The sequence below is a fragment of the Ursus americanus genome, chromosome 24 (assembly GCF_024610735.1).
Source record: "Ursus americanus isolate L20-20 chromosome 24, mUrsAme1.1.p, whole genome shotgun sequence".
Lineage (NCBI taxonomy): Eukaryota > Metazoa > Chordata > Mammalia > Carnivora > Ursidae > Ursus > Ursus americanus.
In genome coordinates this window covers 13,973,446-13,997,862 of record NC_142150.1, presented here as the reverse complement: position 1 = coordinate 13,997,862, position 24,417 = coordinate 13,973,446, and the positions used below count along the sequence as shown (strand labels likewise).

Here is a 24,417-nt window from a genome sequence, read left to right as displayed (position 1 = left end):
AATAATCTTTGATTAAAAACTGGATAAAGGACTTGAATAGACATTTTCTAAAGACATACAAATGGCCGAGTACATGAAAAGATGCTCAACATCACTAATCATTAGGGAAGCTGAAACCACAATGAGATATCACTTCATACCTGTTAAAATGGCTATTATCAAAAAAACAAGAAATAATAAATGTTGGCAAGGTTGTGGAGGAAGAGGAACCCTTGTGAACTGTTGGTGGGAATGTAAACAGGCATAGCCACTATGAAAATAGTATGGAGGTTGCTGGGGACCTAGTGTACAGCATGGACTATAATTAACAAGACTGTATTGTATTTTTGAAAGTTAAGAGAGATCTTAAAAATTATCACCACACACACAGAGAAGTAATTATCTAAAGGCTTGAGGTGTTAACTAACCTGATTGTGGTAATCATTTCACAATGTTTACATGTATTAAATCATCATACCTTAAACTTACATAAATTATATGTCAATATCTCAATAAGCCTGGGGAAAAATGATATCAATACAATACTAAATGAAATTATTCTTATGTCATAGAAAATAGTACTGCTTTGGGCAGTGGCAGTTATGGCATATAATAAGTACATACATTTCCCAAAATACACACGCTGGAAATTGGATTCTAATGCAAACATTTCTGTCAAGCCTAGAATCAAGGCAAGGTAAGTGAGTTGTACAATTTGAAAGGTTAGTAGCGCTAGGCTGTGATACCTCAATGGGCCCATAGACATATGGTGCTGAGGCAGGGGGATATCCTGAGCCAGGGTCAATTCTTCCATTAAGAGTTCTCTAATAAGTATTGCCAATGTTTGCCTCTCTGTTTTCATGTTTTCTTGTTTTCGCTATATACCTTCTGGGCTATCTATTCTCTAACCATGACAACTTAGTTAACTGTATTAGTCAGTAACCAATAGCCTTATTCTTTCTCTTTATGACAGGATCCCAAGAAGGAGTTGATTGCTAAGTGTAGTTTGCATTTATCTGCTTTTATCTATTATGCGTTGGTTCATTGTTAACTATTAACTTTTTAAGGTTTGGGGGCAGTTTGCTGTTCTATGTAGATATATGTTCATACAGGTCTTCCTCAAATTATGATGATATGTCCCAATAAACCTATTGCAATTTGAAAATCTTGTTAGTCAACAATGCATGTAGTACACCTAACCTTCATCAAAGCTTAGCCTAGCCTATTTTAAATGTGCTCAGAACACTAACAGTTGGGCAAAGTCATCTAACACAAAGCCTATTTGATAATAAAGTTCTGGTGATCTCATGTCATTTTCTGAATACTCTACTCAAAGTGAAAAACAGAATGGTTATACGGGTACAGGATGATTCTAAGTATATCGGTTCTTCGCCCTCGTGATTGTGTGGCTGTCTGCCTGGGAGCTGTGGCTGCCACTGCCCAGAATCATAAGCATATGGTATGCATATCACTAGCCCAGAAAAGATCAAAATTCAAAGTACGGTTTCTCCTGAATGCTTAACACTTTTGCACAACCATGAAGCACAAAAACTGTAAATTAAACTGTAAGTTAATCACAAGTCAGGGACTGCCTATATATATATAAATTATATATAATATAGATTCTATATAATCTACATTAAATATCTTACATTAGAAGTTATAAGTAAGTATATATCAAATGGTTTGGCAGTGGCCTTTAGCTGATAAATTTATTAATACTTATCAATCTACTATTTTATAATGTGAACATTTTCCCCCAAAGATTTATTTATTTGTTTGTGGGAGAGAGAGAGGGGTGGGAGAGGAGAAGATAGAATCTTCAAGCAGGCCCCCTGCCAAGTGTAGAGCAGGACCTGGGGCTTGACCTCAAGACTCATGAGGTCACAACCCGAGCTAAAACCAAGAGACTGACGCTTAACTGACAGAGCCACCCGGGCACCACACGTGAATACATTTCTTAAGAATAAGTGATACAAAGGTTTTTGTATGTAAGATCTTGCATAAGACATTAATAAGTAAATGCAATTTCACTAGAAACTTGGGATAAAGCTAAATAAATTACAGATATGAATGTGCTTTGCAAACTGCATGATAAGCTAAAGTGTCACATTGATAATTAATAACACGAATATGATAATGCGAATTAGTGTTAAATTTTCACTCCCCACAAAGACTCTGGAGTTGCTACTCCATTATACTAAAGCAAAGTTGGTGGGAGCACCTGAAAATCTACCCTCATAACTCACCTTTATTATGTTTGCCTTTGGCAGCCCACACACTCTTCTCCAGCCCACAATGAGATGAGCACAACTTTTGCAAGCCTGTAACAGGGAACAAAAGAATAAGAAAAATTTTGCTTAGAAACTCAGTAGACTAGAAAGAGAATAGAAAATTATCATGAAAAAAGAGCTTTTCATGTTGACTACAGCTGCTGTAAAACTGCTATCTGGTATAGGTCAAATTAGTTATAAAGAAGTGTGTAGGATGGCACAACTTTTCAGTAAATTGCATTAGAAACTAAGCAGGTGGGTAGGTCTACGTGCTGTTATGCAAGCTAATTTAACTGTCAACTTTGAAAAAGCTTAGAATGGCTAGATTTTCCAATTACTTTTTCCCTGGGTGAGTAATACCCTCTTCTAATATCCTGCCCTCCCAAACTCAAAAGCCGTATCTTTCTTTTTGTTCACTCCCTGCTCTTCTGTGTAGCCATACTAAATCACCAGAAGTCCCTGAACATGACCTCTACCTCTTTGCCACTGGAATTTTGGTCAATCTTTTCTCTGTACCTAAAATGCCTTCTCTACCCACAAGATGAATGGAAAGTCTGATCTTCCTTTAAAAGAAGACTCAGTTCCAAGGCTACCTTGACAGGCACTATTCGAAGTGACACCTCCATTTAGAAATAATCATTCCCTTTCAATTATTCCCTTTAAATTAGCCTTCCTCCAGAAATGTTTCTAAGCCTCAAAAGATACCTAATAAAATATAGTGGATAGTATATACTCAGAAATAGGAATAATAATAACTACCTTGTAATATTGTTGTAAACATTAAAGTCTGTGTATGTAAAGCAGCATTTGTAATGTTAAGTTCTGGCCTAGGTCTCAGTTCATAGTAAGTATAATAAGTGGTAGCTTCTTATGCCTATAATTATAGTAATTCCTTCATCTTTATCTGTATGCCTCCCTCATTAGACAATTGATTCCTTGAAGGTAGAATTCATTTGAATTCATTTCTGTATCCCTCTCCCCATTCCCAATTAACTAATGTTTGAAACAGTGCCTTGTACTTAGTAAGCTTTTTTTTTTCAATAAAAATTGCCTAAACTTATTCAATTAATACGTAGGTGTGATGTTGTGATTTATAATAAAGAATATATATTTGGTCTTTGTCTTCTTTCTGGTATAGAGCTCCTAAAACCCTTGGAGTTTCCTAAGTGATGAGAGCATAGAATTATCTTTTGTTATGTTAATGAGATGACTTTTGGAAAGCACCTAAGGAGGGGGCTAGCGGCCAGGACAACCCAACCAGGTGGTTAGAGTTGGAACTTCCATCCTACTCCCTGACCTCTGGGGAGGAGAGAGGCTAGAGACTGAATTCAATCACTAAGGGCCAATGATTTCATCAATCATGCCTAGGTAATGAAGCCTCCATGAAATCCCAAAAAGATGGAGTTCAGAGCACTTTGGGATTGGTGAATACTTGGAGGTTTGGTGGGAGTGGCACACCTGAGAGGACACGGAGGCTCCATTCTCCTTCTCACATCCCTTGCCCTATGCATTTCTTCCATCTGTCTGTTCCTGAGATACATCTTTTTTTAATCAACTGGTGATCTGTTAAGTAAAATGTTTGAGTTCTGTGAGCCTCTCCAACAAAGTAAGTGAACCCAAGGAAGGAAAGGACCGTGGGAATTTGTGATTTATAGCCAGTTGGTAAGAAGTACAGGTAACAACCTAAACTTGCTACTAGCATCTGAATCCAAGGAGGCGGTTGCCGGAAGGTAAAATTTGTAGCTAGTCCATCAGAAGCACAGGTGATCACCTGGAATTACGACTGGTATCTGGAGCAGGGTAGGGTGAGGAGGGCAGTCTTACAGGACTGAGCCCATAACCTACGGAATCCAAGGCTACCTCCAGGTATTCAGAGTCATAATGGAGCTTAATTTTAAGACACTCAGCTGGTATCCCAAGAATTGCTTATTGGTGTGGGGATTCCTCCTCACACTAGAATTCGTAGAAGAACCTATTTAATACGTAACCCCTCACTTTAGTAGCATGTCAACTCAATAAAATTGGTTTCATAAATAACAGAAATAAAATAATTCTCTAGTTTGTCCTTTATTTTGATTCTGAAGTTTGAATATTCTTATAAGGGCATGGGCTTGAGAAATTTAATGATCACCAAATAAACATGTAATAGTCTATTTTATAATGGTAGAGTTTGTTTTATAATAGTAGAGTTTGTTTCATAATAGTAGAGTTTATTTTATACTATGCTGTACAAAATGCCTTTAAATATTGGTTTATGGATCATAAACTGAAAGGAACTTGAGGACTATTTAATCTAACCCTACTTATTTCACAGATGAACCAACTGAGACCCAGGGTGTGGTATTATGGGCTTTGTAGGAGATATGGGCTTGGTAGGAGATATTCCAAGATATATTTGGAAGTCACAAAGCTGAGACCTGCCCAGGTTTCTTACCTAGCACTTATGCAGAAGGCTATTTAGGTTTTTCTAGTTATGTTATGAATATGAGAAATGTACTATTAATATGACAAAACAGATAAAATTATTTTGGGGGGACAAAGACGGGATATTTTTTTCAGAATGGCCATAATAATTTTAAACTAAATATCTTCAGTTAAATCTTCAGGATTTAAGCTGGATTTGAAAAGTATAAAGAATTTGGATAGACCAAGGAGATTACAAGGTTAATTCAAGTGTGAGAAATAATGAGTGAAAGTATGAGACTAGAATAGCAAAGGCTTTGTTAGAGGCCCGTTTGTAGAACTCAGACCAACAAATGCGCAGAATGACATAAGGAAGCTGAGAAACATGTAATCCAATTCAATCATGTGATGGTCAACAAAACTGAAACATCTTGTCTTTTTCACTAAATCGTTAACTGCATCTGAAGGATACTGAAGAGAGGCCCTAAAATTACTGAAAGCAAGTTTAAGAAGACACATCTGGCTATTGTGTGTAGAAGATTATGTGTAGATCCCCAAAGATCATCTGGGAATTCTTAAAAGGATTGAAACTCCAATCAAGGTTGTAGCAGTAAAAACTCAAATACATGAGTAAACATTGTGAAAGAAATATCAGAAAACCTCAAGTGGCTGGAGAATTGGATAAAGGGGAGAGACAGAAATAAATAATAGTTTATGTTAATATTTCAAGTTACAGAGACCTGACATATATTTTCCATTGACCAAGTGGGGAGGAGTGTCAGGTAGGTATGAGATAGGATAGGCTTAGTTTCAGACATACTAACTTTGGGTTGAATCTGAGATAATACAGTACGTGGGTTCACAAGCCTGAGGGAGAGATAGGAGCAGTAGACACAGATTGAAATGTTATGCACATAAAGGTGAAGGCTGAGCCTATATAAGGAGTAAGCTCTTGGGAAAGAAAAATAGGAAGAAAAAAGCACAGGCCAATGATCACGCTGGTTTCAGAAGAAAGGAAACCAATGAAGACGTGAAGAGCCATAAGTGGAGTATTTGGGAAAAAAAAAACAAAACTGAAAATACTGAAAAAGCTAAAAATACTATGGTGTTGATCTTGGAAGAACTCTGCATCTTAAATGTGGCTGGAAAGTTTGTCCACTATGTCTGTTTATCAATTTCAAAAGACCCAATTTCTGTGTCAGTATGTATATCTGGCCGAATGTTTCCAATCTTGTGTGAAAAATTATAGAATGTTCAGTAAAGAATGTTGAAAGAAAAAAACCACATTAGACTAATTCATCCTCAGAAACACAAAAGTGAATTAAAATGTTTCATTAAAACTTTGGTTTTTAAGTTAAGTCCAGACTACTTGTAAATATTAGAAATCAAACTTGCTATTGCTGTAAAACCCCTCTGTTATGAAGATTTATGACTAAGGCAAAAATTAGGTCTATAGTCTGACTCAGTGGAAAAGCCTACACTAATCTGGTTAAATAGCCTAAATACAGTGACAAATCTGAACACCAGTGTCATCAGAGGAGCTACATATAATGTTGAAAGGAAGGGTGGCCAATGTCAGAAGTCGTTGAAATGCAAAATCTGAGACTCATCAATATTGCTTGCAAACCACTCACTGATTCAATGAATAATGATCTCTAAATCAGAATGAATTATACACTGTACATGCTGAGGCAACTTAACCTACAATTGTTTTTCTTGATTAGGATCAGTTGCTAGTGTGAATTTTTTTTTCTTTTGAAAGAAATAATGCTCATTTGTTCATTAGTCCAGGATGAAAGTGAGCCATGACCAACTAAGTAGACACTTCTTGGGAAGTTCACTTTTCCTTAATTTCTGTGTCTAAGATGAGGGGATGGTAGTGGATGATCTGAAGTCCCTACTCTCTTATTAAAAAGTAGCTTCTAAATTACTCGACTGGGGTGATAATATGTTTCTTATCAAACCTTCTGCAACCTGACTTTTCACATAGTTGTAATACAGATATGGGTGTAGGTATGGGATATGTAATATGATCTAGGTAAAGCATTGAATTTAATCATCAGATTGAAGTGAAATTTATCAACCCACGTGGCACATCACCAGGTGCCAGGAAGAGACAGCCATAGGATTTCTCTTTTATGGGGCCAAATAAGTGTATTTCTGAGCACATTCTCTGACTACCATCCAATAAAATTAGAAATTAATTATAAAAGTTTTTAGAAATCTAATATTAACAACCGAATGAAAAAGGAAATCAAGACACACTTTAAATTGCAGTCATTCCTTAACACATATAAGGAGATTGTTCTTGAAAAAGAGGGTGCAAACTTAGGAACAATTAAACAGTACAAATTAAAAAAAAATGCCATGAGATTGCCAATATTTCTAAAAACACTGATAATAGCCACGGGTGGCAGCCTGTAGAGAAATGGGTGCTGCCATATACTATTGATAGGACTTCAACCTGGCAAGTCCCACTTAGGAAGGCAGTTTGGCAGTAACTTAAAAACTGAAAATACACATACATTTTAATGGGGCAATTCTACTACTTCTGAGAATCTTGCTTCCTGAAACACACATACGAAGCCCAAATACAGATGCACAGTGCTGTTTATTGCTATATCGTGTATAAAGTTGGAAAAAAAACCCATAAAATACAACTGTATGTCAAAATTTTACAATCCTATGAAGAAGCCATTAAAATGAATGAGGTGAGGGATCCTGGCTCGCTCAGTTGGTACAGCATGTGACTCCTGATCTTAGGGTTTTGAGTTCAAGCCCCAAGTTGGGTGTAGAGATTACTTGAAAATAAAATCTTTTTTTTTTTTTAAGATTTTTTATTTATTTATTCGACAGAGATAGAGACAGCCAGCGAGAGAGGGAACACAAGCAGGGGGAGTGGGAGAGGAAGAAGCAGGCTCATAGCGGAAGAGGCTGATGTGGGGCTTGATCCCATAATGCTAGGATCACGCCCTGAGGTGAAGGCAGATGCTTAATCGCTGTGCCACCCAGGCGCCCCTTGAAAATAAAATCTTAAAAAAATGAATGAGATGGATCTACATGTACTAATATGGAAAGATATTATTCTTAAGTGAAAAATTAAGTTTCAAAAACTATTATACTATGACCTCCCTAGGTGTAACCTACACTTATAATATGTATTTACCTGTACTACATAAATTAGCAAGACCACAGAGTAATGCGTACATTAAGATGTAATAGTAGTTACCTGTGGCGAGTGGCTTTGGGAGGAAATGGGGAACTTACATTTCATTATTATAAAATTTTATAACAGTCTTCAATCTGAGAAAGTTAATTTCAAATAGAATAGCTTAACATGAATTTGATGAGTAAAAAGTTAATGCTGCATTATTGTTCCTCTTTGGTGACTTTTATATTACATATGAATCCTTCACACTAAAGCATTATATAGACATTAAACTACATTGACTATCGCTGTATGTACTTAAGTATAATATTTAAAAATAGTTTAATAGGTCAGGGTGCCTGGCTGGCTTGTCAGTGGAGCATGTGACTCTTAATCTCAGGGTCCTGAGTTAAAGCCCCACATTGGGTATGAAGCCTACTTAAAATAAAATTCAAAAAACAAATAAACAAATAAAAATTAAAAGTGATAAGTTTAAGTCACTTAAAAAATCCTAAATGGAAAGCTTGCTCTATTCTAAAAGCAAACTTAAAATAAAAAAAATATTAAAAATTATGTAAATACTAAAGGATATTAAGCCTCACAAGTAATCAAAGAAACCAAGAATATGGCATTGTATTATCAAAGCTAAAATGGATAATAAGAATTGTGAGAGTTTGATCACAAGGCACTTTTATATATTACTGGTGGCAACAATTTTTCTTATGGTGTTATAATATCATATATATTTTATATATATATGTGTGTGTGTGTGTGTGTGTGTGTGTGTGTGGCTACATAAAAGCTGAAAGTAGATATTTTAGGGTATTAAAAATGCTAATCTCCAAATAATATTTTAGACTTGTTATTTTCTTCTCTGAACTTCAAATACATTCTAGCAGTTGGAATTCGTTATCTCTGTTACTTCTGTAGTGAGATAAATATAAAAAGAATGTTAAAAGTAGTATTTAAAGACTTTAGCTTATTCATTAGAATAATCAGAGGTATTATGACTTTTGTCATTTTTTTTAGTGAACTCTTATACATTAACTACTTCTATATGAAGAGGCCTTTCTCCTCATTTCTCTACAGGTTGAAGTAACCTTCAATTTATGTATAAGGAATTATGTGAGACAGATACTGGCATTTTGGCTGGATCTTGGCAGGTGCCTTCATAGCCTCTGCCCAGTACCTGGAGCTTATTAGCAGGGCTGAATCACCAGCCTCTTCCCCACCTGGAAATTTTTGATATTAATCATTCTCCACCACCTTCAACCATACTAATTATTCTAACAGAATCAGGGTTTATTTCTATCATAAGGCTTAAAAATGAGATGAAAAGGCAAAGGTCTATCTCAATCCTACTTCTTTTCCTTTGAGACTACATCACTGGAGAAAAAATAAAATAGTCTATGGTCTGTGGTATTAAGAGCTTAAGTCTCTGTGCAACTATGGGTGCATAAGCATCTTTGGTCTAAATCCTTCATTCATGTCTCTCTGTCACTCACACACACACACACACACACACACACACACACACACACCCCTCTCGTCTGCATCACAGGATGATACAGTGACAGAGCCAAAAGGGATATTAGATCCTGTCATTCAGCAGTTTTAGAATCATGATCCTTGGAGCATTTGGGCTCTGTGTAGCTTCTCAAGGAAACCTAAGAAGGCGTGAGGATGTTCAGAGAGTAGAAACCTGAGCCGCCGTAGCTCTGGTTTAAATAAAAACTTTACTTCACTTTCATTTCTCATACAGCCCAGGTGCAGCCACTTTACAAATATCTCAACCACTGATCAAGTCCATTTTACTCATTTAATAGGTTCGGAAACAAGCGTCCCAGAAAGTTCAGTTACTTAACCAAGTTATAAGTCTATGGCAGAGATAGGGTAAGATATCTAGATTTTTAATTCCAAATGGAAAAAGGAAAGCTAATGACAGTGGTAATTCTCTGTAATACTGAATTTTCCATGGGGTTGCATTAGCTTATGAAACTCACATTATGAAGAGGCAATTAAGAAAATGGAGAGGTAACCAGGCAACAATAGTGCCATTTTCTGAACAGTGTGAGTGATATTATGCAGGCATAGGTTACTTCTGCTTCAACTGAGCTGGTGCATATATGAGAGAAGACAGGTTGAGCATCTGCTGGGAAATAGGACAGACCTTTTTCTACACACCTGTTCTGCAGAAGAATATCTATAATGAACGCTCCAGCAGCTTGCTCCTATGTGACTGCCAAAATCTGAACAAGTAACACCGCCTGACCATATCATAACATAAGACAGAGTTGGATCTGTGCTATGGCTCTTGTGTACCACTCCCTCTCCCCTGGGCTTTGGTTTTCCTAATCTGTAATAAGGAGAATGAGATTGATCACTAAAATAGTTTTCAATGCTTACATACTCAGTTATGTTAGTTGGGGTGTGGTTCGTTTGCTTTTAAAATCAGGTTCAGTGTCAAGAGGGAAAAAGCCAAAAGGAGGAAAAATATTAGCAACTGTCTTAGACACACATTATCAAGCATTTGTATTATTTTTTTAAAATACCATCTCAGACAACCTATAACATGACCATGAATATTATTTAAAAGGATGCTTTTGAATAGAATAGGAAATATATAGGACAATTTATTTTTAAATATGAGATGGGTGTTGTACATATCACATCAATTCCATGTGTACACCTGAACAGTTAAACCAGAGCTAAAGGGAAAAAATGTGCCAACATGTAGACTTATCTCCCTCAAATTCATAACAATAACCTTAAGTGGGTCCTTAATGTTGACCAGTAGTCACTGTGTTTCCTTGGCCGTCTTATTTTTCTACTCACCCAGAAGACTATTTCATATTTTATTCCCTCACTTCAAATTCTGTCTTCTAACACCCACCTCCTCCCCACTCTTCACTCTCAGCTGGTAATTTTGCTTCCTATTTCTCTGAGATTGAAGCAATCTGCAGAAAACTTCCACAGCTCCCACCCACATACTGGCATCTGTACCCATATATTCTGACTTCCTGCCTGATACTCTACATAGACTAACTGCACTCCATACTGCTTATTCAGTAGTTTCCATCCTTTCCACCTACTGAAGCCCCATAATTCCCCCATCTCTCTCCTTACAGAATCAAGTCCAGCCTCCCATCACCATGCAAGCGTTAATCCCTAAAAAATTGGAAAGAAGAAAGAAAAAAAAAAAAAAAGCAACCTCTTTTGGCTCCAGTTCTCCTGATGTTTTTCCCCCTCAATTTTTTGTTCCCTTTTGCTCCAAAATTCCACAGAAGTACAGTCAATAGTCACATTTCTAATTACTCTTCTTAAATCTTCCATAAGTTTTGTGGTTTCATTTGTTTTGCTCCATACCTCCACTAAGACTAAAGTCACCCATGTTCTCTTTACTGGCGAAATCAACAGTGGATTCTTAGTCTTCATCTTACTTGCTACATTAGGGACATTTGACGTGATTGCTTGTGCTCTTCTCCTAAATACACTACTCTCACTTGGCTCCCAGGGTGGTACAGGTTGACTCTTCAACCTTACTGGATGCTCCTCCTTAATCTGTTTTGTCTTCCTCTCGTGTCTTGAACTTTTAACTCTGAAAAGGTCTGTGACTCAATCTTTGGATCCTTCTCTCTCTCTCTTTTTTTTTTTTTTTTTCTTCTTCTTCTCTTCTTTGTCTTTATTCCCTACCCTTGGTGATCTAACCTGTTTCATGGTTTTAAATATTATCTATGTGCTCATACCTCCTAAAGGCATATCTCCCATCCAGATATCTCTCCCCTAACTCCAGACATTTAGATCAAATCTGTCTTCTTTACATTTCTACTTGATCTGAAAGAATCATGTCCAAACTCAACATTCTTAAATGAACCTTCTGATATTTGTTCCCAGACCCAACTCAACCATAGTTTTACCATCTCATTCGATGGGGAAAACATTAGAGACCAAAATCACAATGCTTGTCTTTCATCACCCCCATTCAATCCACTTTCAAAGTTTATCCAGACCTATCCATGTCTTCTCACCCTCTCTCCTGCTGTGAGTCTCTTAAGTGGTCTCTCTGCTGACCAGCATGAAGGTAGGTTTGGGGTTGAGAGTGAGTAGACATGAGGCAGAAGAATTTAAAATGAAATCCAGCTAATATGACTCTTCTACTTGAAACACTTCATTTGCTAAACTCCCATTCCACTAAGAGTAAAAACCCAAGTCCTCACAGTTATTATATGACAACAAGCCCAACAAGGCATGAGATCAGCTTGCTTGCCATTGCAAATATAAAAACACATCTGTTTCAGGGAATAGCTTTTCCACATCCCCCTTTAAATGCATCTTTAAGAAATCAAAAAATTAAGAGTTCATCACTGCAGAAATGCTTACAAGATAAACACCTGATTATCCTTGTAAGGGAACTACAGGGCATATATAATTTGATTATGAGTTCGTGCTGTGTCTCTCTCAGCACCCTGCACTTTTTAAAATTCTGCTTTCATTTCACTTTTCAGTACTAATGATTCCTTTGGTCCCCCGTCTGTTAGTAGTGTGTTCATTTACTTTCCTTCCTAATTTCATTATTTGCTTATCTAATTCTATAAATGTTTTACAAACATATTACCTCTCTTTTGGTAATACAACACTGATAGTCTTTAAAGGATTTTTATATTGTTATTAATAATAAATGCCAGCTGTTTAAAGAAAAAAATCCTGGATTAATGGCAGGAAGGAGCTGAATTCTACTTTTCATTTGTTTTCTGTCTTTGTTAATAGTCTGCATTGTAAAATGGCATATTACGAAAAATAGTCCCCTGTGGAGGGACTTCGGTAGAGTATACTCCTGGCCTTTCTTCCTTTGGGGGAAAAACCTAGTTTATCAGGATTATGTAGATTATCCTAGATTATCAGGATTTGCAAGTTTGGAAAAACTTTCTTCTTTCCTCTCCATTTCAGTTCTGTTCCCCTTTTTTTCTGCTACATAATAAGGGGTCTGACACTATGGGGATCAGGTTTCCCAGCTGTGTCACTTAGTTGATGGGTAAGTCTTAGATTCACAAGGAAAGGAAATTCAGAAGCTCATTTGGCCACACATCAAAGTCCCATTTTCCTAGCTTTTATCAATTATACAGCTGACATTTGATATCCATCTGTCAGTCTCTAGTGCAATATTTCTCAATTGGTTTGGAATTAAGGCAGTGGGGAGACAGGTGTTACCTACAGAGTCCATCAACATCCCAACGTTTTCATAATGATTCAGATACTAGTTTCTAAGCATCCCTTTCTCACATGTATAGTCTGAGGGGAAGAGGGTATAGTGGAAGGAATGGGACTCTGGTGTCAGGCAATCATGGCTTCTAACGTCAGATGTATTACTGTGTCACCCTGAGTCAAGTTATTTAACATATCTCAGACTCTTTTCCCTGATCTATACAACAGCATGAATAAAGACTTCATTGCTATTGTTGTGGAGTTAAAAGAAATAGTATATGTGGAGTGCCTAAAAGCAAACCTGGTACAAATGCATACTAAGAAATAACAGGGAGATCCGTAGGAGAAGAAAGGGAAGAATGAAGGGTGGGGGGTAAACAGAAGGGGGAATGAACCACGAGAGACTATGGGCTCTGGGAAGCAAACTGAGGGCTTCAGAGGGGAGAGGGGTGGGGGATTGGGATAGGCCAGTGATGGGTATTAAGGAGGGCACATATTGCATGGAGCACTGGGTGTTATAAGCAAATAATGAATCATGGAACACTACAACAAAAACTAAGGATATACTGTACAGTGACTAACATAACATAATAAAAAATTATTATAAAAAAACAAAACAAAAAGAATTATTGTCTTCCCTTTACATCAATAATCCATTGAATAAATAATTGAAATCAAATAAGAAATGATATTTATCAGATGTCAGAAGAAAATTATTTACAGACTATGAAGTTGAGTGGTAGGAAGAGCATTTTAGAAAAAAAAAATGGCCAATCTTTTATTTTGAACGGAAAGCAAAATAAATTTTCTTCTTGCAAAACTGAAGTAGACTAGTGAAGAAAAAAAAAGGCACCCGTAAATCTGTCCAAAATTTCTACAGTAGCTGATGTGGGTGGAATAAGAGGACCCTTGATTCATCCAGCCCACTGCCTGTGTTCTGCATAATTACAAGTTTTTATGTCTTCTGCAAGGATGTCGTTGATCATTATATGACAACAAACCCATAAGTATCTGTCTGTGTTAGAACAGTGACACTCACTGGTTATTTCTGATATTGACAGAAGTACTTATTATTAAAAAACATTCCTTTTTGAAGCAAAATTTTAAATGATCCTCATAGATGCAACAAGGTAAGCCAACAAGGCGATAGCCAAGGGTATCTATAGGTATCAAAAGGGAACACTGAAATCGTTAAAAATACTGAATATGACAAAGAAATTCACACACATACACACATGGAATAGTCGAAGCAACCGGGGGGATATTTGGCCAGAAAAAGAGAGGGCATAAGCAGCCAGTGTTTGTTATCTTTAGAAGTAATATCATAAATTAACTCTGCAAGTATAACTTCTAAATATTTGGACCAACATAATTTTAAGAGTTATCCAATATGGACTGAGCCTCCTTGGTTGTGGCTCCCTGCCTCTAGAGATACCCAAATGTATTTGAACAGTTATTAATTGTAGTAGCCCCGGAGAAGATTCATGAATAACAGGAATTCTGGATGATCTTTAAAAACAATCCAGCTTCCAGTTCCTGTTACTCAGTGCAAACCCACATTTATATGACTTGTAAGCTAATAATATTTTTCATAGTAAAATCTGGCTCCTTTGCTCCTATGTAAATTATGAATGCCTGTTTCAATTGTTAAGGCCCTATTGGCTTTCCAAATCAGTGCCTTTGCTATTATTCATCAGCGATAATTACGCACTGCAATGAAATATAATAGAAGCATCTATGGCTTTTTTGTTTAGTTTACTTATTTACTTATTTATTTAGTAATTTGTACACCCAAGCAGGGCTCAAACTCATAGTCCCAAGATCAAGAGTCGCATGCTCTTCTGACTGAGCCAGCCAGGCCCCCTGCATCTACAACGTTTTATTTATGGGATGATTTTCTCTCACCTAACACAGAAACAGCAAGAATGACTGACTCTTTGTCTTCTCTTACCTCCTAACCCCAGTAAACTCTTCCAGTCTCATGATACATTAATCTCAGGCTTACGGAGGAATGCCATCTGTGTGAGCAACTGGTAGGACTCTACCCTGAGAGCATTTAACAATTTTTTTTCCCTTTTAGACTAGCAAAAAACAAAACAAAACAAAAACCAAACAAAAAAAAAACCCAAGAAAACAAAAACAAAAACAAAAAACACCAACATGATCTGATTTTCAATGATTTAAATATGTTGCTTAATATTAGTTACTCCTCAAAGTCTTAAAAGAGAGGGTCAATTAATCTAGGGCCAGAACCAGCCCTGGCATCTCATGTAGACATTTTCTCATTTCTTATTTTAGAGATGTTTACATTCAGGGACTCATAAAGAAACTGCTTACTTGCTTAAGGCAGGAGAGTTTTAATAAACTCATTCATGTAATAAGAGCTTATTTTCCTTAGGTACCAAGAACATTTATACATATAAATCAGTGTGCATAAGACCAGTTACCAACACAGGGGAAAAAAACAAAACAAAATAAAATCCAACCTTGCTACCCACCATCACTTTATTACAGAGAATATTAAACCGATTCGTTTTCTTTTCTTTATTAAACACACACGCATATTTAGGCAAGCACAGCATTGGAAGCACATTTAAGTAACTGTTTTTACCATTCACTTTCCATTTAACATTGGAGTATGCTTATCACAGGAGAATTTTCAGGCTAATAAGTAAAAAGAGAATCATCTAAAGAAAGTCAGCTCTGTAGATTGAGAGGAGGAGAAACAATACAAGAAGGGAAGAATTTGGCTCAAAGTATCCACTGGGCACTATTTTCTCAGACTCATTTCCAAACAATAACACCTGTAAGAACAAAACCCAGAGATACGGTAAAGGTAGCTTTGAAAATTTCAACTTGATCTGATATCTAACGGAAATAGGAGTTGGTGATCTATTTCACATCTACACTTTTTATAGAATTACATATCTTTTAAATGACTTTTTAAAGAAATATCAGTAACTTTTTTTCTTTTTTGCTGTACGCCCTTTAAGTGTGATAAAATGCATTTAAAGCCTTTTACTGGTCTCACTAGTCTCTAATAATTTCTTGACTTAAATGAGTTTTATTATTGCTAAGGGAAAAACAAAGGCTTTATCACAAAGGGGTTATAAAAAAATGTGTTGGAGAAATGACAGAAGTGGCAGGCTGTCAATTGGTGAGGTCTACACCCATTGCCTCAGATACATTTCTGTCTCCTGAAGATATGCAAAAAAAAAAAAAAAAAGTCATGAGTTATTTTTCAGTTTTTGAAAGTTTCAGAGGAGAATTAGAAATCAAACTGTTAAGTCATAGTCATTCTTTTTCAGGAAGGGGCAAAGGCATTGTGTAGGTGGTGAAGTCAGAGAATTAGGTAGATTTCGGTTCTGTCAGTTTTGTTGTGTGAGACCCTGGGACAGCTGCTTACTCTACCATGCCTTCTGTTTCCCCCCTTGGAGAGAAGGGATGATCCTTAAAATAACAATAATAATGACAACGAGAAGAGTGCTTTCACGAGGATTCAGTGCGGTGTGGTATATAAAGCACTAGCACAGTGGCTGTTGCTGACGAGTCCTGAACACAGGGCTGCAGAGGAGCTCAACGGTTCTCCACCAGTTCTATAAACTGGTGTGGAAACTTCAGCATAGGTCAGCTTCTGACCCCCAAGAAAAGGCTGTAAACCATAACTTCTAAAACTGTAGATAACAGTCCTTTAAAAACATTTTATTTCCACGGAGCCCACTTTCCACTCCTGTTCTTTCCATTTCTTTCTTCTTTTTTGGGGGGGAGGGTAGCAAAGGGAGAGGGTGTGAGAGAATCTCAAGCAGGCTGCACACCCGGCATGTAGGGCTTACGTGAAGCTTGATCCCACAACCATGAGATGTGACCTGAGCCGAAATCAAGTCGGCTGCTTAACCGACCGAGCCACCCAGTTGTCCCTCAATTTCTACTCCCCTCTCCAACTCTCCAAAATGTGCCATCTTCCTGGGGCCTCCTCCAACAACCACACAGACACTCGCACATTGAAATGCAATCACAAATGTTGGTAACATACGGTAGCAAGAATATTTAGGTGAATAACGCGACGATCCCAGCTATATCACTTGAGTGGGTTATTTAAGAATCTATAAATTCCACCTGAATACATTTCCATAACACAACCTCCAACACCCTACCCTGGATTTCTTCTATTACAAAGTAGAAGAGTGAAAAACAAGAACAACAGAAACAACAGCAACAAAAATAAATGGAACGCTTGGACCAGCCCTACACCGAAGCTAGTTCTACCAAAACAACAACCTCCCCCAGAAAAACAAGCAACAAACACAAACCCAGAAACTACAGAGACACAGATCTCATAGTTCTCTAGCAATGTAAAACCTGGATCCAGTTACTGGGAAAAACAATGATCCAGGAAATGAAAAAAAATCACTGAGGGGAAAAAAGATAGAATGACAATGAGTTTCAGAGCAATATCAACAGTCACTTTTATTTTTCTGTTTCAAGGCTAGGTATTATTATGAATTGCTACAACCAATCATGCTTCATGTTCAGGGTTCTGGGAGAGAGCCCCACTTTCCCTGAGCACTTTGCTTCTCTTCCTGTCTGTAGGAAAATGTCTTGTGAGCAAGTGCGAAAGACAGAACGCTCTTGCATGGGCAACTGTTATTTCTTCCCTACCTAAGTACTCATCGTTTCTGCCCTAACCAATGAACTTGAACCACAGAAGGCATTTATTTAAAAACTATTGCAGATGCATTTATTTTTTAAGATAAGTGGTACAACCTACTGTATAACACTTGGAGGAATAAATTCCTCTCTGGTGAAGACCTATTTTGATAACTGGAACAAATTTTCACCTGCTTTGTCATCCTTATATAAAGGAAGATATATGCTACCAAATTTATAGTCATTGTAACATTTAAAAAACCTTTTAAACTGAATATCTAGTGAAAAGTCATGCGATAATTCAAAAGCAACTCACTCTTGGAACCCATATACCCATTTCATAAAATGGGTTACTGGGGATAAGTTTGCTCATTGACATGAGTCAAGAAGTGTTCTGTGGTGAATTAAGGGCTATAAAGATGATTGACTTCATTCTTACTCTTTAAGATAAGTCTTTTTTTCTTTTCTTTCTCACAAATGTTGGTGCCAAAGGTTGTGGAATTTAATGAATATAAAATAGCTCACACTTCCAAGGTAAACCATGGTAAGCCCCGCAATAAATTTTAAAGCAGGATTTATTTTAACTTAAAGTACATGATAGGGCTTTGGGGATTTTCTTAATCTCTTAAATTATATTCAGGAATTTTGTATATGAGTATACATGCATTTGTTTTGGGGGAGTTGATCCATAATTTTCATCAGTTTTCAAAAGGTCTGGGGACCTCTAATGATTTCAAGCTACTGCTTTAAATTACTTATCAGCAAAATGCTGATGGACACATTTCCTCTAATCATTGTAAAATAAACCATAGCTGGGCCAAACTGACCTTGAAAATACCTCTATGTATATATAGTTTTGATTTCTATATATTATATAGTTACCTACACAATAATTCTTAAGCACAACAAGGTTTGAGAAGCACTGAGTAGCATCAAGGCAAGGACAATATATAAAGATGCTTTGATTTCCAAACATTTTTGTGCATAAAATAAGTATTATTTCCCTAGTAATGAATGAATAGAAGGGAGCACAACTACACTCTTGAGTTTTAAATCAGGTATACTATGATTTCTATGGCCTTTGCAATTTAGTGTAACTTCCAGAATCTCCATGTCACTTCAACAAGGGCATGCAGAAAGTTCTAAATACACTGCATACCATTTCCAGACCACAGGATTCTTGGAACACTTCCTGAGGTCTCTATATATGTCCACCTCCTTTTCATCCCTATATTGTATGTGTAAGCACAAAATCAAAGCATAGATTTTCCTAGAGGTCCCTAGAATCCTCAGTCAATGCTTATGTTTGTGCACCAATAGCACAAACATTCTCAGACTCTCCAAACCTTTATAGATATTTATACCCTCCTACTTAGTTTCCTGCCAGAGTAGAAGACAGAATCCTACTATCATACAACCTTGTTTGGTGCATTCCTCCTTTTCTTCTTCACACTTCACAACAGTGCACTGCAGAGTGTACATTTTTCTTTTTCTTACTATTTGCCCAGGGACTTTCCTTATATAGCATTTTAAGATCTATCTACCCCTTATATGTTTCTGTTTGCTAGTTATAAGGCAAGTAAAAACTAGAAAATATCAAGAACAAAAATGTCAATAGATATGTTTACTTATGTGATTGAATGACAGCACACTATAGTATGTTACATTTTAGTGCAATGAGTATTAAGTTTTAAAGTTAACATACATACATGGTGTGAGAACACTGTGGTAATTATTCCTTCAAACAGCTACAGGAACTGTGTAACAACTCCTGACATCTTGGCAAAGGAAGCCGTATCAAAGACACTAAGAAACAAACAATGGGATAACCCATGATGTTATAAGTATCAGAACACAGTGAAACCTAACAGGATACAGCATCAGGCTACCTGTTTCCCATTATTATGTTCCACCACACATACTATTCATTTCCTTGTTTAATTAGCTGTGATCAGGTGCCAGTTTCTGTGGAGGTTCCCAAGTTGCATAAAATTGGACTTGCCCTCACAAAGGTTATGGTCATCCCCATCATTATTTAGATCCTTTGTATCAGGCACTATACTAATCCTGAAAATGGGTACTATAATTACCACTATTTTAAAAAAAGAGGTAACTGAGGTACAATCAGGTTAAATACTTCACAGACACACAACAGATCAGTGATAGAACAAGATAAAAGCACGCCTCATGCTCTAAAATTCATGCTTTTAAGTAACTCGGAGCTTGTCTATGTATACACATAATTAAAATGGAAGGAAAGAAGTAATAACGACCAAAAGAGAAGTATGGATAAAGCATCTTGATGAAATTTCAGAAAACATATTATTTTTTAGAGGGGCAGGGTGAGCAAATACTTTGTAAAGAAGATGTTTTGATTCATATCTCCAAGATAAAAAGGTCTCAATTGTAAAAATAAGTGAGGCATCCCCCAACGTAGAGAGGACTATATGAGCAAATTCTTTGTGGGGAGGGAGGTGGATAGGAGGGCATGGAAGCCAACATAAAATTTCATTTGGCTGGAAAGAGGAATGGAAATAACATTCTTGGGTGTGTTCCTTTGCGTTAGTCACTGTGCTGTGTATTTCACACAATGTACCTTATTTTATTTAATCTTTAAAAGAACTCAGTGAAGTGGGTATATTAGAGTTTTAACAAAAATAAATAATTGACAAGATGACAGAGAAAACATATTATGGTGAGAAGTTGAAATCAGAGTTAATTATAAAGTCTGTGTTCTTTCAGAAATATCATATTTTATATCATTAAAAAAATCCTAAGGACAAATTTAAAAATGGAAATTGGAACCATATTGGGTAGGGCCTTGAATTCCAAGATGAAAAAAACTGGAGTTAGCTTTGAAGATAATCATGAGTCACTGTTGGCATTTCATAGCTATACCTTAGATTTCTCTATATGTCAGAAACACATGTTAGTCATTAACTGATTAAATTTGTCTGTCATCAAAAACCAAGGTCAATAAATTCAAAACTGTATTAATTGAAATTTGTTCTTTCAGCTAAACTTTAAGTTCCTGAGTCATAACTCCCATGCAACAATCAAACAAATAAGAAAATCAAGATACTTTAGTGGGTATACATTCATGATGAAAAGAATTGTCATCAAATTACTCATAAAAAGAGTAAAATAAAATGGGCAGTAGGATGGGTTCATGAAATGAACCTTTAATGTGCTATTTATATAAATAAGACTAGATCTTTGCTTTGGTGGAGGAGGCAGCCACCTCCTTGTCAAGTGCCAAAATCTAGCACTAAAATGTCACTCCTTATTTACACCCTTTCAGTTGTTTTTCTGAGAATGATCCTTTGGAATTAATCCAATAAAAGCAATAGTTAGGAGCACAAATCACAAAATTGTGGGGAAAAAAAGCTACATGAGGGTATACCCTAAAATATTAATGGTGATTCTGGGGGTGTGAGACTTATGGTTAATTTTGATTGCTTTCTTGTGATATATTTTTGCATTTAGAAAATTTCATACAATGAACACATACTATATTTATGTTGAGGAAAAAAACAGACCTACAAAATGGAGGGAGTGAGACAAAGAAAGAACTGAGAGTTCAGAGAAGATAGACTTCCTCCTCTTCTTTTAGTCTATCCTTCTACCTTTGACCAGCTCTGTGTATAAAACTTAGCATATGACACACCTTAAATATAGATCAGGACAGGAGATCCATTCCACACTTGCTTCCCAATCTCTTGCTACAAAATGTCAAACCGTAGAATCTAAACCTAATTTGGACATTTGGGAAGCAATTTGACCTAACAGGTCATCAGTTTATTCTCAAACTGTAATTAGCATGATTTAATATAGGACATATTATTTTTTCTGCCTAGAAAAAAGCAAAATTTGTTAGAGTTGTCAAGTGGGGACTGGAATGTGACTCTATGTTAAGTAATTTTTTACAGCTTATTTCTTACTCCTGAGACCAAGGATCCATGCCTCTGCCTCATGTTTTAAAATGCTTTGAATTTTCAGAGTACCAAGGATCCTATGTCTTAAACTTCAAACTCAGAAATGCTACCTGATAATTTTTAATTTGTGTAGATGTCTATGTAAAAAACACCCCAAACTTCCAAATTTTGAAAATTTAACTATATATTCAATGATCACTTTAATGGGAAAAATGCATTCTTAAGAAAATTAGATGTTTTGTTTTTTATATTGAACACTTATCACTCAAATATATTGGCCAATATTAATGCACCAAGTGAATATCTTTCTGTAAGAAGTACTTTGACAACCAAAATTTTATCTCACTATATTTTTCTTAATCATCTTATCCAATTTTCCATCTCTGAGTCTATTTTTCCAAAATTTGAATTATTACTGACATTTGTTATTTGGCAGGCCAAGCATACACTTACCTTTTTTCGATTTGTATTTCTTTTAGCACTTTGCTTCATAGCACAAGTGAGAAGCCCTAGATAAATCATTAAAATAACAAGCGTGTTTTAGGAGAATCCTTTATCTTCAGTAAAGAAAGCAGTTGATCTGTAATAAAGGCTATACCTACATTTGGACAGAAGGTGAAATACAGTCATTTAATAAGGATATGGAAAATTATCATAACAAAGTTTTAAGAGGCAGAATATAGCCCAGCTTCATGAGAAAAATCTGAGTCTTTAGGAGGATTTACCAGTGAAGAAGAAGGGGGAGAAGGCATTTCTGATATAGATGGAAACCATCGGGTACAAGTACTTTAGCAGTAACTTGAATATCGTAAGTATATATCATTTATATGCGTAAATGCATGCAAAATACACAGGGTTATAAATCTAGTGGAAAGTACGTGACAGAAGCACAGACCTTGTTCTCTAACCATATGTAATTAATTATCCCTCTGGATTCTATGCTGCTCCATGGTGCGTTGTTTCCTTGTTCTATTTTCAGTGACTATCACCAGGCCAGCATGCCAGCAAGAGTCGATGTTAATGTCTTAGCACGAAAATGTGCCTTTATCATATTTTAGAAGCAAACAATTCCACTTGAGTATTAGACATGGTTGCAAATGTTATAATAGTTGTATTTGACGTTCCTGGAACATATAACCTCTAAAGACTGCTGTAGCAGTGCCCTGCCTTGCCATTTTAGTGTATGTCTTCCTGAATTTTGCTGCCAGAATCTGTGTCTCTCTGCCTGAAGGGTTTCTCTCACCATCTGTACCTATTCCTTTGGTGGGAAAGGCAGGCTAGGAGTTCTGGGGAATTAGCATCCCTGGGAACACCTCTGAACTAGTGATTAATGGGCTTTAGTAGATAAATACCCTGGGTCCTTCACCCTTGGGGTGGGTGAGGTATGTGTGCTACGTCATTTCTAAATCACCTGGGATTCAGAGCAGGACTAAGCTACAGATACCCACAATGGTGATTTTATTACTTTATTCAATTTTTCTGTTTCCTGTCTGACTTTTCTACTTCCCTATCCTCACTCTCTGGAATCACCTCTCAAAATAATTGTAATAATTACATTTAATTCTTTGCCTCAGAGTCTGATTACTACTCATCAGACATGAAAAATCAGGGCTACTCATTCTAAACTTGATTAGTAATCACTTAATCTGTTGACACGTTGATACATTATGTCCAAAGTCAAAATCCTGAACTAGGCAGTTAAACCAGCTCCTACTGACTTCCCTATACTTAATGTTATCCCTACAGCCCAGTCAAGACAGCCTTCCATAAATTAGTGACTCTTTCTCCTTTGTCCTTCATATTCAATTAACAGCCAAAATTTGCCAATGGTATTTCCAGTATGTGCCTAGTCTCTGTTACTTCCTTTCCTTTCTTTCCTATTGTTATCTTAGTTCAACCCCCATTACCTAACACATCAGAAACTTACTCTGTATAGAACTTCTTGTTTGATGTAAGGAGGTGATTTCCCCGAGATGAGCTCATACTTTAATAACCTTCTAATTTCTATTAATGATACAACCATGTCTTAAATTGCTCACCAATAATCTACAAGACTTGGTAAATTTTTCTCTACTGCTCATGCTTGTACCATTTACAAAAAAAAATGGCCACACATTCTTTGACCCTTTTCCCATTAAGAAATGTAAATCCACATTTTGTTCTCTTGTGTTCGCTGTGACTGATCTAATGAAGTACAGATATAATAATCTATTGGTCCAAGCAGTGTGAGATTGGCAGATACAGACACTTCCTTCATCTGGGAAAAGTCATTAAAGGGAGCCAACTCTCATGTGAAAAGTGTGATTTCCATGGAGCCACCACACTGTGAGAAGCATAAACCATGCAGAGAAGCTCAAAAGGATGAGGAATTTTGTATGAAGAAAGAAGTGCAAAAGCCATTCCAGACCTTCCAGCATCAGCCATCTCAACTGGGGCCACATGGATCAGAAACAAACTGTCTAGTTAAAGCCTTTCCTAAATTCCTGACCCACAAAACCTGCTGGTTTCACTCTTGGGGAGTTTTTGTGCAGAAAGAGATAATGGGTGCAGTCCCCATATCCAATCCGATGAGTCCTGTTAGCTCTGCCTCCAAAATATGACTTGATTCTGCCCATCTCTCATCACCTTCTTTGCTCCTTTAGTTCCAAACAGAATCATGTTTTATCTAGACTAATACAAAAGACTTTTAATCATTCTTTCTGCTTTTATCTGACCATTTATTCCCTGCACAGAAGCTATAAAATAATTTAAAAAGTTAAGTCAGATAATACTCCTTAAATTCTCCACTGACTTCTCACAGCAATTAGAATAAAACTGCTAAGGCTTGACC

The 24,417-nt window shown here is 36.5% G+C and overlaps 1 protein-coding gene across 1 annotated transcript in view; it reads right to left on the bottom strand.

Annotated features, from left to right (window-relative positions):
• ANO3 (anoctamin 3) overlaps window positions 1-24,417 on the bottom strand; it is a 396,077-nt gene that overhangs the window by 276,292 nt on the left and 95,368 nt on the right. Inside the window, exon 2 of the mRNA XM_045808600.2 lies at window positions 2,229-2,303. Coding sequence (XP_045664556.1) covers window positions 2,229-2,303 — 75 coding nt within the window. The remainder of the gene's footprint in view (window positions 1-2,228; window positions 2,304-24,417) is intronic.